The sequence below is a fragment of the Debaryomyces hansenii genome, assembly GCF_000006445.2.
Source record: "Debaryomyces hansenii CBS767 chromosome F complete sequence".
Lineage (NCBI taxonomy): Eukaryota > Fungi > Ascomycota > Pichiomycetes > Serinales > Debaryomycetaceae > Debaryomyces > Debaryomyces hansenii.
In genome coordinates this window covers 1,015,040-1,028,436 of record NC_006048.2, presented here as the reverse complement: position 1 = coordinate 1,028,436, position 13,397 = coordinate 1,015,040, and the positions used below count along the sequence as shown (strand labels likewise).

Genomic DNA, 13,397 nt, shown 5'->3' with positions numbered 1-13,397 from the left:
TTGCAACTAAGCGCCTAACATCCCTACACCAATACAAACATTTTGAAGACGTTCTAATTATTAACTGTGGATTACTCTACCCGATATAGATTTTGAGCTTGAGTGGGCAAGTACAACCTTTCAATTCACTCCGTCTGTAATCATTAATGTTCATTCCCTCTCATTAAGCGCGTGTTGTCTGTTTTGTGCGTGAAAACTTCTGTCAAAAATCCCGTCCCCTCGTTCTTCTAAGGAAAATCTCGGAATACTGAGGGGTGCAAAAAATCCTCATGTCGACATCCGGTCATATAGTCACGTGCAGATAAAGTCAAATAGAACTTTAAAATTAATATTGCAACTTATAGTTAGTTCTCTTGCATGTAATGTTTAATAAAGAAAACCTATACAGTAGTAAGGATAGCAATTGCATCTACTGGTGTCTATGGAAGGGTTGGAAACAAGCTGAATGTAATAGTAATGTGTATGGGTTCCAATTGAGCGGCTGGAATGCGGTGCCGCTGGTGCGATAAAAAAAGTTGTCGGAAATTCTCGTTTCTTTAATGGTGATACCAGAATTTACGGAGCTAAACCGGTTTTGCTCCACCTGGGATGGCATAAAAATTAATATAAAGTAGCACGATCCAGAATAATCGAAAAAGACTGTTAAGTTATTATCGAGGAATTATCGTATATAGTGTATTTATGTACTAAATTGAAAACGAAAAAATACGGTAGAACAATGCTTAAAGCTAATAATTTCAATACTAGAATAGCCAAAACGACGAAACTTGGGAAAATCCAAATTCGAAGTAATAGCAATGGTGTGAACAATTCGAATTCGTCGATCCACACACATACTATCAAAACACCAGTTGGAATCAAGGCAGCGATTGCATCCTTGAAGCCTAAGACCACTAGATTATCGATTGAGGGTCCAATAGAATGCGATTTGCAGGGATTTGCCCTTTTGAATGCTCCTGGGTTCAATAAAGGATCGGCGTTTAGCAAAGAAGAAAGACAGGCATTTGGATTGGAAGGGTTATTGCCGTCAAGAATAAACTCGTTGGACGAACAAGTAGAAAGAGCTTACAGACAGTTCTCTTACTTGAAGACTCCGTTAGCAAAAAATGACTTCTGTACCTCTATGAGGATCCAAAATAAGGTCTTATATTATGAATTGGTAAGACGCCATATTAGGGAAATGATCCCTATTATCTACACACCAACCGAAGGTGATGCCATTGCTGCTTATTCGCATAGATTTAGGAAGCCAGAAGGTTGCTTTTTGGATATCACCGAGCCAGATATGATCGATAAAAGATTATCGGCGTTTGGGGAAGACAAAGATATTGATTATATAGTTGTCTCTGATGGTGAGGGTATTTTAGGTATTGGTGATCAAGGAGTCGGTGGCGTTAGAATTGCCATTGCCAAATTGGGATTAATGACCTTGTGTGGTGGTGTCCATCCAGGTAGAGTATTACCAATTGTTCTTGATGTGGGTACTAATAACCAAGAATTGCTCCATGACGAATTATACATGGGCAACAAATTTCCAAGAGTTCGTGGTAAAGAATACTGGGATTTCATAGATAAATTCATTAATGCTGTTAAGCAAAGATTTCCAAATGCTGTTTTGCATTATGAAGACTTTGGTGTTTCAACTGGTAGAAAAATGTTGCAAAAATATAGAGAATCATTACCTTCTTTTAACGATGACATTCAAGGTACTGGTGCTGTTGTTATGGCTTCCATGACTGCTGCTTTACAATTTTCTGACAGAAATTTATTAGATTCAAAGGTTTTAATTTATGGTGCGGGTTCTGCAGGTTTAGGTATCGCTGACCAAATTGTAAATCATATGGTTAGTCATGGTGCTACAGAAGAACAAGCAGTAGCATCCATTCATTGCATGGACCGTCGTGGTTTACTTTTGAAATCATTCGATGAAATGTCAGACGCACAAACCAAGTATGCTGATGTAGATAGTGAATGGGAAGGAGTAGACACAAGAAATTTGGTAGAAGTAATAAGACATGTCAAGCCTACAGTTTTGGTTGGATGTTCAACTCAGGCTGGGGCATTTACAGAGCAAGTTATTAAGGAAATGTATAATCACAACAAACAACCAATTGTTTTCCCATTATCAAATCCAACAAGATTGCATGAAGCTTTCCCTATAGACATTATGAAATGGACGGATAACAAGGCATTAATTGCTACCGGTTCGCCATTTGAGCCTGTTAACGGGTTTGCTATTTCTGAGAACAATAACTGTTTTACTTTCCCAGGTATTGGATTGGGTGCTGTATTGTCAAGATGTACAACAATCTCAGATACTATGGTATCAGCAGCAGTAGACCAGTTAGCCCTGTTATCTCCAAAAATGGAAAACCCTAAGAATGGCTTATTGCCAAGATTGGAACAAATCGATGAGGTGAGTGCTAAGGTTGCTACCGCCGTTATTTTACAATCATTAAAAGAAGGTACGGCAAGAGTTGAAAGCGAAGAAAAACCTGATGGTGGGTTTGTCGAAGTACCAAAAGACTTTAATAAGTGCTTAAAGTGGGTTCAATCGCAAATGTGGAAACCAATTTATAGGCCATTGGTTAAAGTCAAGCATGTTCCAGAAGTTCATACATATCAACACTAGATATTAATTTTTTTTTACCATTCACATCTGAGTCTATACTCTAGACTCAGTCATTTGCTTTAGACTTTACGAAGTCGTTAAAAGTTTTTACTCATTTAGGCCAATCATAGAATATATTCATTCAATTATAATAATACATTATTTAAATAACTGCTACATTAGAAAAGTATCATTGTGTAAATTCAAACCCATGTTTATATAATTATAATGTATCATTTAAGAATTGAACTATCCTTGTAATACCATAGAACTCCTTATCATCTATGTGGTTAACATCTAGAGAAGACTTTTTTGGATCACTTTCTTGTTTCTTGATCTTCAGTATCAAATGATTTTCAAAGAATAAACAGCTATCATGAATACCCCATGGCTCAATATAAAGTCTCAAATGGCACAGTCCCGGGTCATTCTTTCTAATGTATTCATATCCTTCTTTGTCAAACTGGTTATTAGAATTACCATATTTATATTGCGTATTGAGTGGTACATCAAGAGCATATTGGCACCAATCCAAAATGCTATCTCTGAAACTTTCATCTTCACCGGTAATTACAAACACATCAAATCTAGGATCTTTCAAGGTTGGGATATCATTCCAATTTTCTACCTGGGTAGGTCTAGCACCTGGGCAGACTTGTAAACTATCAAGATCACCTTCACCCGTTATGTGAACCACTTTCTTCGGATCACCGAACTGAGAATAAGCAATCATATCACGTTCACTGTTATCATAATATGAGTTACCAGGAACCATTACATCCAGTGCCGGTTGTAATTTTACCCATGGACTGATCAAAACCAATTTCGATGGGTAGACCAAATTCTCTAACTGTGTCTTCTTCAAGAATTGTAAGTATCCAAGTGATAAGTTTCCCCCAGCGGAGTCTCCCATTAAAATTATATTAGTATTGCCTTCATTTGTAACCAAATTCAGATATGTCTCGTGTAATTGGTTCATCTGAGTAGGAAACGGGTAACCGTATGACGCCAACTTATAATCTAATAATAAGATGGATAGGCGTGCTTGCTTGTCTGGCTTGATCAACTTATACATTGACAAAACCGACTCCATTTGGTCAGGTTGTGTTTGTAAAAAATAACCACCACCGTGAATATAAATCAAAATTGGATCATCTGGTTCCCTATTTGGTTGTTTAACCAACCAGAAAGAGTTCTTATCGTATCTAGTACCATATCCAGGTAATTTACTTGTAATGGACTTATGGAAAAGAGGAACAATCTTGTTGATAACGAAATCATTACTCATAAATGAGATATAATAAGCATCGAAGACACTTAACGAAACTGCAGTTCTGAAGACAAGGAGCCTTAAACATTGCTTTAAACTGTTAGAATATTTTCGATATGGAAGCCCAACAGTATAAAATTTCACTGCCAAAATCAATGCCCTGACAGGAATACCAAGTAATGTGAGCAACCCTGATAACGAAATCATTGTACTTAGATAAAATAGATATTTTAAGTGCTAATTGTATTTACCTGGGGATCGCAGTCTTATAAAGGATTGCAGCCATTTCATGTGATAATGTCCTTATTTATGTCCGCAACGAGCATTGACGAATTCAATGTCCGTGATATCGAAAAATGCATATGTTCGATTGATGTAAATTGGAGATATAGACTGCACAGGAAGTGAGGCACGCTTGTTGCAAGCTTAGCAGAACAAATACCTATTGGTTCAAAGAGATTTTTACAGAACAAAATGGCATTATTCTGGTAACTTTACAATCGTTAAAAAGAGGTATAGCAAGATCTGAAACGGAAGAAGACCAGATCATAAGTTCGTTGAAATACCAAAGATTTTCACTTGAAGTGGATCACAAATGTGGGATGGTATTCAAATGCAAGCATGATCCAGAAGTTCAAATATATCTACCTAGATATTAGTTCTTTTTTTTTTCCATCGAACCCCAATTTTCTGTTTACAGTCCATACTTCGGACTCGGTAATCAGCTTTTAGAGTATTTACGTCATTATTGTCAGCTTCTACACTTATTTGGGTCAATAATAGAATATTGCTCAGTTATAGTAATACATTGTTTAAACTGCTATATTAGAAAAGAATCATTATGTAGATTCAAAACGCGTTCAACATATTACTATCTCAATAAGTGAACCAGTCAACTAGTTTAGTCAATTTAATCAATACGATTTGTATTGCGAGTTATTATTCCAGGTCCAACGAGAAATGTTATAATTCCATGAATACATTCTGAGAACATACCTCATCATCCGTTGAAAACTAGTTATAGATATCGGCTTTACTAACCAAATGAAAACAGCTTGTTTTCCTTGTTTTATATAAGGATAAATATTTTGCAACCAGCTTCACATATCTAACCACTAAGTATTTCAACAAAATCATACTTAAGTAATTATAATGTATCATTTAAGAATTGAACTATTCTTGTAAGACCATAAAATTCCTTGTCATCTATGTGGTTAACATCTAGAGAAGACTTTTTTGGATCACTTTCTTGTTTCTTGATCTTCAGTATCAAATGATTTTCAAAGAATAAACAGCTATCATGAATACCCCATGGCTCAATATAAAGTCTCAAATGGCACAGTCCCGGGTCATTCTTTCTAATGTATTCATATCCTTCTTTGTCAAACTGGTTATTAGAATTACCATATTTATATTGCGTATTGAGTGGTACATCAAATGCATATTGACACCAATCCAAAATGCTATCTCTGAGAGATTCATCTTCGCCCGCAAGTACGAAAACGTCATAGTTAGGGTCTTTCAATGTTGGGATATCATCCCAGTTCTCTTCTTGGGTAGGATTGACACCTGGACACACTTGCAAGCTATTAAGATTATTTCCATCTGTTATGTGGAGTATTTTGTTCATCTCGCTGAATTGAGAGTATGCAATCATATCGCGGTCACTATTATCATAAAACGAATTACCAGGAACCATTATGTCGGGTGTTGGCTTTAGTTTGACCCATGGACTGATCATAACTAATTTCGATGGGTAGACTATATTCTCTAACTGTGTCTTCTTCAAGAATTGTAAGTATCCAAGAGTTAAATTCCCCCCGGCGGAGTCTCCCATTAAAATTATATTAGTATTGCCTTCATTTGTAACCAAATTCAGATATGTCTCGTGTAATTGGTTCATCTGAGTAGGAAACGGGTAACCGTATGACGCCAACTTATAATCTAATAATAAGATGGATAAGCGTGCTTGCTTGTCTGGCTTGATCAACTTATACATTGACAAAACCGACTCTATTTGTTCAGGTTGTGTTTGTAAAAAATAGGCTCCACCGTGAATATAAATCAAAATTGGATCACCCGGTTCCCTATTTGGTTGTTTAACCAACCATAAAGAATTCTTATCGTATCTAGTACCATATCCAGGTAATTTACTTGTAATGGACTTATGGAAAAGAGGAACAATCTTGTTGATAACGAAATCATTACTCATAAATGAGATGTAATAAGCATCGAAGACACTTAACGAAAGTGCTGTTCTGAAAACAAGGAGCCTTAAACATCGCTTTAAACTGTTAGAATATTTTCGATATGGAAGCCCAACAGTATAAAATTTCACTGCCAAAATCAATGCCCTGATAGGAATACCAAGTAATGTGAGCAACCCTGACAACGAAATCATTGTACTTAGATAAAATAGATAAAATATTAAATGGGAATTGGGAATTGGGACTTGGGAGTCGCAGTCTTATATAGGAGCATTGCAGCCATCTCATGTGATAACATCCTTTATTATCAGTGAGGAGTACCGGATATCGAAGAATTCATGCACTCTATTGCTGCCAGATGATGATGGAGAAACTTAATCTGTAAAGGATTAATGCAAGCTGAATGCAAGTGCTACAAGCTTTATGCGAAACACGGCTGGGCTGGTATTTCAACATTCTCAAACTCGCTCCTTTCGGCCATAGCTTGCATTAGTTTGATACGATAACACCCATGAATCAGACGGCGTATAGATAACCAATACAATATGACACTAGGTATCTAGAGCTATTACAGTAGAGAGTCTGACTCCATGTTTATCGTGTTCTCGGTGCAATTGGCGAGATTGACTTGAGGTAATAACTTTGAAAAGAACAAATACCTCCTGTCTCAACGAGACTAGTCACGAAAACAAGAGGCTTCTTCTTCTTCCTGGTCATTCCGTATACATTTACTAAGTCCCGTAGGTCAATTCGTTCCCGGTAGGGTGCTATCGCCGGGAACGGGTTAAGAATAATCAGTATGGGCTTGGATTATATAAGCAGTGAGTACACCAAGAGTTCCAATCAACGTCGAGGATTTAAATGTATATAGAACTTGAAAAATTTCAGATTTATAGCACTTAACTAGTCAATTAAAGAATAATCAACATGTCTGTCGAAGATTTAAAAGCTACTGTCACTAAGTTACAAGATAGAATTTCATATTTGGAACAAAAAGCCGGCGTTGTGCCAAATGTGCCAAAATCAGTCAGAATGGTCTTAATTGGACCTCCAGGAGCTGGTAAGGGTACCCAAGCTCCAAACTTGAAGGAAAAGTACTGTGCTTGTCACTTAGCTACTGGTGATATGTTGAGAGCACAAGTTGCTGCTAAGTCGGCATTGGGTGTTGAAGCTAAGAAGATTATGGATCAAGGTGGATTAGTTTCTGACGAAATCATGGTTAACATGATCAAGTCTGAATTAGAAAACAACAAGGAATGTTCTAACGGTTTCATTTTGGATGGATTCCCAAGAACTATCCCACAAGCCGAAAAATTGGACTCTATGTTGGAAACCAGAAAGACTCCATTAGAAAACGCTGTTGAATTAAAGATCGATGATGAATTATTGGTTGCTAGAATCACTGGTAGATTAGTCCACCCAGCATCAGGTAGATCATACCACAAGTTATTCAACCCACCAAAGAAAGACATGATCGACGATGTTTCTGGTGACGCGTTAGTTCAAAGATCCGACGATAACGAAGATGCTTTGAAGAAGAGATTAGTTACCTACCATAAGCAAACCGAACCAATTGTCGATTACTACAGAAAGACCGGTATTTGGTCTGGTGTCGATGCTTCCCAAAAACCAGGTAAGGTTTGGGATGACATCTTAAAATGCTTAGGTCAAAAATAAGAATAATTTTATATATTAGCTAAGTAATTATGTATAGGATTGTAAAAATATCACCGCTATTGTTTTTAGAACTTTTCTCGCTTTACCTTTGTATTCAACTCATCCACTGCACCTCTCTTTTTATTTGCTTCGTTGAAGCATGTAGCATGACAGATTTTACGGCTATTTTTCCCTTCACCTGGAGCTCTGATACAGTTGAACCAACACCATTCCCCAAGGTCATCGTTATATGTAGCTTTTATTTGATCACGACAAATAAGACACTTATTATTCATATTTGTTTCATTTGATGGAATTGTAACGTAAGGTGTTTCAGCTTTGGTCACATTGGAATTGTTCATGATGCTGGTCTGTAAAGACTCTGTATTTGATGTAGTTGAGTATTCTAACAAGTTTTCATCTCTGAATTTGACCCAGTCGTAGTCATCCAAATACCATACTCTTGATTGCACGCTTGATGTGGCCATCTTCTTATTTATACGGAAATGCCAATCCAAATGCAATCTTCTTTTACTAACACCAGCTTCATCTGTAGTAAATCTTTTACCGCATGTACCACACTTCGATGACTTTGCCTCGTATAACAAAGATTTGGTTGAATTTGAAATCTTGTTAGCATTTATGAAATTTTGTAACCCTTTTGAGTCAATGGCTAAATTATTTAATTCATTGAATTTTATTTGTTCATATTCCGTTCTAGCTATATTTGAGCTTGGAATATTGAATTTTGCATTCGAGTTTATTAATAACTGTTCTAATACACTATTTGAAGGTAAATCTACATTATTAGGAATATTAACCGTGGGTTGATATTTTTGTTTGGGGAAGTTTAACTCATATGTTGGCAAGGAGCCAGGTTTAAGTGATTGATCGACTTTAATTAAGCCAGATACCACAAGCATGCCAAAGATATCCCTAGCTTTGTTATTCTGAACCTTAGGGGTATTTGGTAACCCTGGAGTTGTTGCCGGGGTTGCTGCTGGAGTGGGTATAGGTGTATTATAGGTGTTTAACTCCTGTTGTTTGATGGTCTGTAATTGTGTTTGCACCGCCTGTAATTCATTAACGTTCATAGTTTGGCTCTGCAATAATGTCTTTAATTGATTCAAGGCATTAAATCTGTCAGTAAGTCTTGGATCGGGGTTGTTTATGAGTTTGTTCTGGAAAATAGGAACCAATGTGTTGATATCGTCGATCAAAACCTTATTAGTCAATTGATCATTTCTCTTCGAATTCTTAGCATGCGCCTGCGTTAAAAAGGCAGAAATCTTGTCTAACTGCTCTCTGGGAAATAGTGGCAAGTTAGTCCCCTTAGTCTTAGTAATCTTCCATGTTTCAAATAAATTAACAAGTTTCTGTCTCACCTGTCCGTTAACCAACAAATAAACGTGTGAAAAGAGTTTGAATATTTCATCACCCACCAATATATTATACGGGTTTCCAACATTCTTACACACTGAATCCAACACATAGAGCACAAATAATTTGTGATCAGGGATACATTTGAGTATTCTGTTTGTTATTGCATTAGTAATACCGTCTGCTACGTTGGTATTCTCTTTGGCAATGGTGGTGAGATTATCAATGATTGGACGCGAGTTGAAAGTTAAATCAGTCAAACTTTGGGCATAATCCTCTACTATTGCAGATTTCGAATCACTTGCCATGCTATATTATGTAGTACTTCTCTTTATATTTTGAAATAACTCGAAAATTATTCTTTAATTTCCATTCACTTCATGTCAATGTATTCCAGCACTTGATTAGATGGGCGTGTGTTTACCAATATCACCAGCTCCCGCTATCATAAACCTATGACATAGTAAAGATATACCAAGCTTAAATACCACAGGCTATTGTAGTTAATATGTATCGATTCAAAGACGTTGGGTGTTGTAGTTTTAGTTCCATAGTTTAGTATTTTGTGTATATTAACTCGATGATCTAATTGATATGGTCTCCCAAAAAGATTATGTATAATCAGCATCATTCCTACAAACTACTTTGATGGTTGGGTCTAATCATAGAACCTACTCTTGGCTGGATCTAATCACGGTGGAATCTAATCGATTTATAGAAAAGAGATCCACATATATAGCGATCAACGTACGATACAGAATTCACTATAAAAATCTACAATACCGCTATGGTGACAAAAAAAAAAAATCATTTCTGGGAATATATAAATTACCACCCCAACGTACCTATAAGCTCTAACCACTCAAAAACCCATAGTGCTTGCAATTCGGCTTCATATAATTCAAGGTATCATCACAGGATATGATTCAACCGAGCGTGCAAAAACCACGGCCATAAAATTAAGCGCGGTGAACAAATTTTTCACAATTTATATTGAGTCAGCCTAAGATAAAGCATTCTTTTTAGTCCGATAACAAGAGCAAATGTCACCACACGCCACAACCGATAAGAAACAATCAGGAACCGCTAGAGTATTGGGTTCTGCTTCTGCTGGGATCTGTGAAATCGCAGTTTTCCATCCAGTGGACACCATTTCCAAGAGATTAATGTCAAATCATGGTAAGATTACCTCTGCTACCCAATTAAACAGCGTTATTTTCAGAGAACACGCACAAGAAGTATTGGGAAAGAGATTATTCACGTTATTCCCTGGTTTAGGATATGCTGCTTGTTACAAGATCTTACAGAGAGTTTACAAGTACGGTGGACAACCATTTGCTAACGAGTTTTTGACTAAGAATTTCAAGGACAACTACGAATCGTGGTTTGGTCCTAAGACCGGTAAGGCGTTATTATCGGCCACTGCAGGTTCGATTATTGGTATTGGTGAAGTCGTGTTATTGCCTTTGGATGTGTTGAAGATCAAACGTCAAACAAACCCTGAATCTTTCCGTGGTAGAGGTGTATTGAAGATTTTTGCCGATGAAGGATTTGGTTTGTACAGAGGTTGGGGTTGGACTGCAGCCAGAAACGCTCCTGGTTCTTTTGCTTTGTTCGGGGGTAACTCTTTTGCCAAAGAATACATCTTTGGCTTGAGTGACTACTCGTCTGCCACTTGGTCTCAAAATTTCATCACATCCATCTTCGGTGCCTCTGCTTCTTTGATTGTTTCTGCCCCATTGGATGTCATCAAGACCAGAATACAAAACAGAAACTTCGATAACCCTCAATCTGGTTTCACAATCTTGAAGAATATGGCCAAAAATGAAGGTATTAGCTCTTTCTTCAAAGGTTTAACCCCAAAGCTTTTAACCACCGGTCCTAAGTTGGTCTTCTCGTTTGCATTAGCTCAATCCTTGATCCCAGCCTTTGATAAAATGTTGAAATAGAGTCGTAAGTTTGTAGATTTATTTTCCTATTTATTTGTATATATTGAATTAACACTATAATTTTTGATATCGCATCCCAATTAGGCAATTGCGGTTATTAGTCAGAAAAGCGTTTTGTTACAAATCAAGCTATCTAGATTCGAACGTGGTTGATCAAGCTGTATTATTAATAGCTTTCATTCTTAGTTCAATCGTTATCAATCGTATATGATATAGCATCCGTTATATGAAGAGGTTAGATTATGAAGATAATCAATTTGAAGTAAAAAAACATGAAATTCTTCTCAGTTATCATATACACTTTAAAAGTGAATTTATTGCAGGTGTTGGTAAACAACTGTCGATCGCATTCGATTTCGTTACAGTTTATTGATAGTTCTATATTTGAAGCTAGTGCTTCGAGTACACATCCAGATGAATATGCCGATAATGCATTCGTGGTCAATATTACCGATATACCGATTATGTGATTTGGGACAACATGAGGACGAGAAAGCATTAGTTACAGTGGGAGTTCGCTTATGATGATAGCGATTACGATTATGATAGTTATAATAGTATTTAGATTTTATATAGTGTATAGAATATGATGATATATCTTAGAAATCTGTTGGTACTACGATATTAGAGATACCAAATGCGTCAAAGTACCCGAGTTTGCTTAAATTAGGCAATTCGGCCGTCCATTTTTGTCTACCTAAAATTGAGTCCAATTCTTGTAGAGATGATTTATTCTCGAGCATACAGAGCCTCATTACTGCTTCGGCTTTTCTCTTTTCTCTTTGAAGTTTTTCGGTTATGCGTTCTCTTAATCCTCCGGTAGTGTTGGAAATATTCATGGCGTTTTTCAAAAATGTCTTGCAATTTTGAAATAAAACGTCCTTATGTTTAAGAGCCGGTTCATAGTTTTGTAATTGGGATCTCTGGAGATCGATGTCGGATCTGGCGATAATAATATTGCTGATTTGCGAAATGATTGACCCAATTCCATCGTCTGTTCCAGAAGGCCTTTTCTTCTTCTCTATCAATAATGTATTCAATAACTCTTGTGATTGTTTGTAGTAATTACCCATTTGTGTAAGTGCTTTCCAATAGAATTCAGCAATTGTCTGGTTTGAACTAGCACTGTTTAAATTAATATCATTTCGATCTATCATCGTTTGAATATTGTCAGCTGCCAGCATGTATCTTTCAGGAGTATGAGGTAATTCATCACTATTCCACAATTCATACACCTTGCTGAATTCATTAATCGCTAAGCCTTTAATATAGGTCTTGCAAATTAGATAGTCATCCACATTGTCTTGTGTAATTGAGGAAATCATGTCGCTTTTCTTATTATTTCTCTCTCCAAAGTTAAGTATTAAGTCATCTGCAACAGCCTCACAAGTAGATAAAAATGGGTTTATCATGTCTAGCGACAGCACTAACTGTGAATTTGAGTCACTTATGTTCTCAAGTACCGCTTGTGCTAGTCTATAAGCCGATATTATTGTTTCAAATACATCAGGAGGTTGAAGAACCTCTTCACTCGTGAATTCCTCTTCTTGTGGAGACGTATCACTGCTCGAAGATGTGCTATTATTATTTGTGCTTGAGGAATCATTTGTTATTTCATTTAAGTCATTAATAAACTTTTGAAGTTCGGTTGTTTGTAATTCTATAAGATTCTGAAATATGCCCTGTGTCTTGTACCCATACTCCAAGACTGAATCGAAATTATCGCTTTCATTCTCCTGTTGAATTTCAATCACTTCAGTATACACCAATGCAGTATTGAATAGTAAATCTAGAGGGATTCGAACATTCAAAGAATTTGCTACATCAATTGCCTTCTCATGAGCTCTCACTATTTCTGATAAATTCTGTACTACCGAATCTTCACCACCACTAATTGCATCTTCCACATTGTTTAAATCATATACACTAACTCCATCTGTTTTAAAATATTGATTGTAAACATGAAATAGAAGCCTAGAAGCATTGTAGTAGCTATCCAAAGTACTATTTGGTGAAAGTTTTATGGCCATTAGATATTGATTGTAAGCTTTCTGGTAGAATCGGAGAGCTTTTGCCAAATCAGATCCCAACCATCGATCTCCACTTTCTTCATCAATCGCACCCTGATCTAAGAATTCATCTGCCGTTTGTGGTTGCTTTGATTCATACTCTTGATTCTCTTTCTGCGAGTTTAATAACGACTGAGCCCTTTTACCTAATTTTGGAACTTTTCCCCCTTCTAAATCCAAGGGTTAACGTTAGTAAATCTAATTATTGGTAATGATTATGAATATTCCATGTACATACTTTTCATCTTATTTAGC

The 13,397-nt window shown here is 36.5% G+C and overlaps 9 protein-coding genes across 9 annotated transcripts; 4 read left to right on the top strand and 5 right to left on the bottom strand. All coding sequences in view use genetic code 12, as the record gives it.

Annotated features, from left to right (window-relative positions):
- Positions 1-718: 718 nt before the first annotated feature.
- Positions 719-2,632, top strand: DEHA2F12012g (DEHA2F12012p; the record flags this gene model as incomplete). The annotated part of the gene is made up of 1 exon (XM_460887.1): positions 719-2,632. The coding sequence occupies one exon, from the start codon at positions 719-721 to the stop codon at positions 2,630-2,632; it is 1,914 nt and encodes a 637-aa protein (XP_460887.2).
- Positions 2,633-2,834: 202 nt separating this feature from the next.
- Positions 2,835-4,088, bottom strand: DEHA2F11990g (DEHA2F11990p; the record flags this gene model as incomplete). The annotated part of the gene is made up of 1 exon (XM_002770756.1): positions 2,835-4,088. One exon carries the CDS (start codon positions 4,086-4,088, stop codon positions 2,835-2,837), a length of 1,254 nt encoding a protein of 417 aa, XP_002770802.1.
- Positions 4,089-5,028: 940 nt separating this feature from the next.
- Positions 5,029-6,282, bottom strand: DEHA2F11968g (DEHA2F11968p; the record flags this gene model as incomplete). The annotated part of the gene is made up of 1 exon (XM_002770755.1): positions 5,029-6,282. The coding sequence occupies one exon, from the start codon at positions 6,280-6,282 to the stop codon at positions 5,029-5,031; it is 1,254 nt and encodes a 417-aa protein (XP_002770801.1).
- Positions 6,283-6,682: 400 nt separating this feature from the next.
- On the bottom strand, positions 6,683-6,805 carry DEHA2F11946g (DEHA2F11946p; the record flags this gene model as incomplete). Its single annotated transcript, XM_002770754.1, has 1 exon — positions 6,683-6,805. One exon carries the CDS (start codon positions 6,803-6,805, stop codon positions 6,683-6,685), a length of 123 nt encoding a protein of 40 aa, XP_002770800.1.
- Positions 6,806-7,015: 210 nt separating this feature from the next.
- On the top strand, positions 7,016-7,765 carry DEHA2F11924g (DEHA2F11924p; the record flags this gene model as incomplete). Its single annotated transcript, XM_460882.1, has 1 exon — positions 7,016-7,765. The coding sequence occupies one exon, from the start codon at positions 7,016-7,018 to the stop codon at positions 7,763-7,765; it is 750 nt and encodes a 249-aa protein (XP_460882.1).
- Positions 7,766-7,830: 65 nt separating this feature from the next.
- On the bottom strand, positions 7,831-9,432 carry DEHA2F11902g (DEHA2F11902p; the record flags this gene model as incomplete). The annotated part of the gene is made up of 1 exon (XM_460881.1): positions 7,831-9,432. The coding sequence occupies one exon, from the start codon at positions 9,430-9,432 to the stop codon at positions 7,831-7,833; it is 1,602 nt and encodes a 533-aa protein (XP_460881.1).
- A 735-nt stretch (positions 9,433-10,167) lies between these two features.
- Positions 10,168-11,073, top strand: DEHA2F11880g (DEHA2F11880p; the record flags this gene model as incomplete). The annotated part of the gene is made up of 1 exon (XM_460880.1): positions 10,168-11,073. The coding sequence occupies one exon, from the start codon at positions 10,168-10,170 to the stop codon at positions 11,071-11,073; it is 906 nt and encodes a 301-aa protein (XP_460880.1).
- A 272-nt stretch (positions 11,074-11,345) lies between these two features.
- Positions 11,346-11,543, top strand: DEHA2F11858g (DEHA2F11858p; the record flags this gene model as incomplete). Its single annotated transcript, XM_460879.1, has 1 exon — positions 11,346-11,543. The coding sequence occupies one exon, from the start codon at positions 11,346-11,348 to the stop codon at positions 11,541-11,543; it is 198 nt and encodes a 65-aa protein (XP_460879.1).
- Positions 11,544-11,672: 129 nt separating this feature from the next.
- On the bottom strand, positions 11,673-13,387 carry DEHA2F11836g (DEHA2F11836p; the record flags this gene model as incomplete). Its single annotated transcript, XM_460878.1, has 2 exons — positions 11,673-13,312; positions 13,381-13,387. The coding sequence occupies 2 exons, from the start codon at positions 13,385-13,387 to the stop codon at positions 11,673-11,675; spliced, it is 1,647 nt and encodes a 548-aa protein (XP_460878.2).
- Between the last annotated feature and the right edge of the window lie 10 nt (positions 13,388-13,397).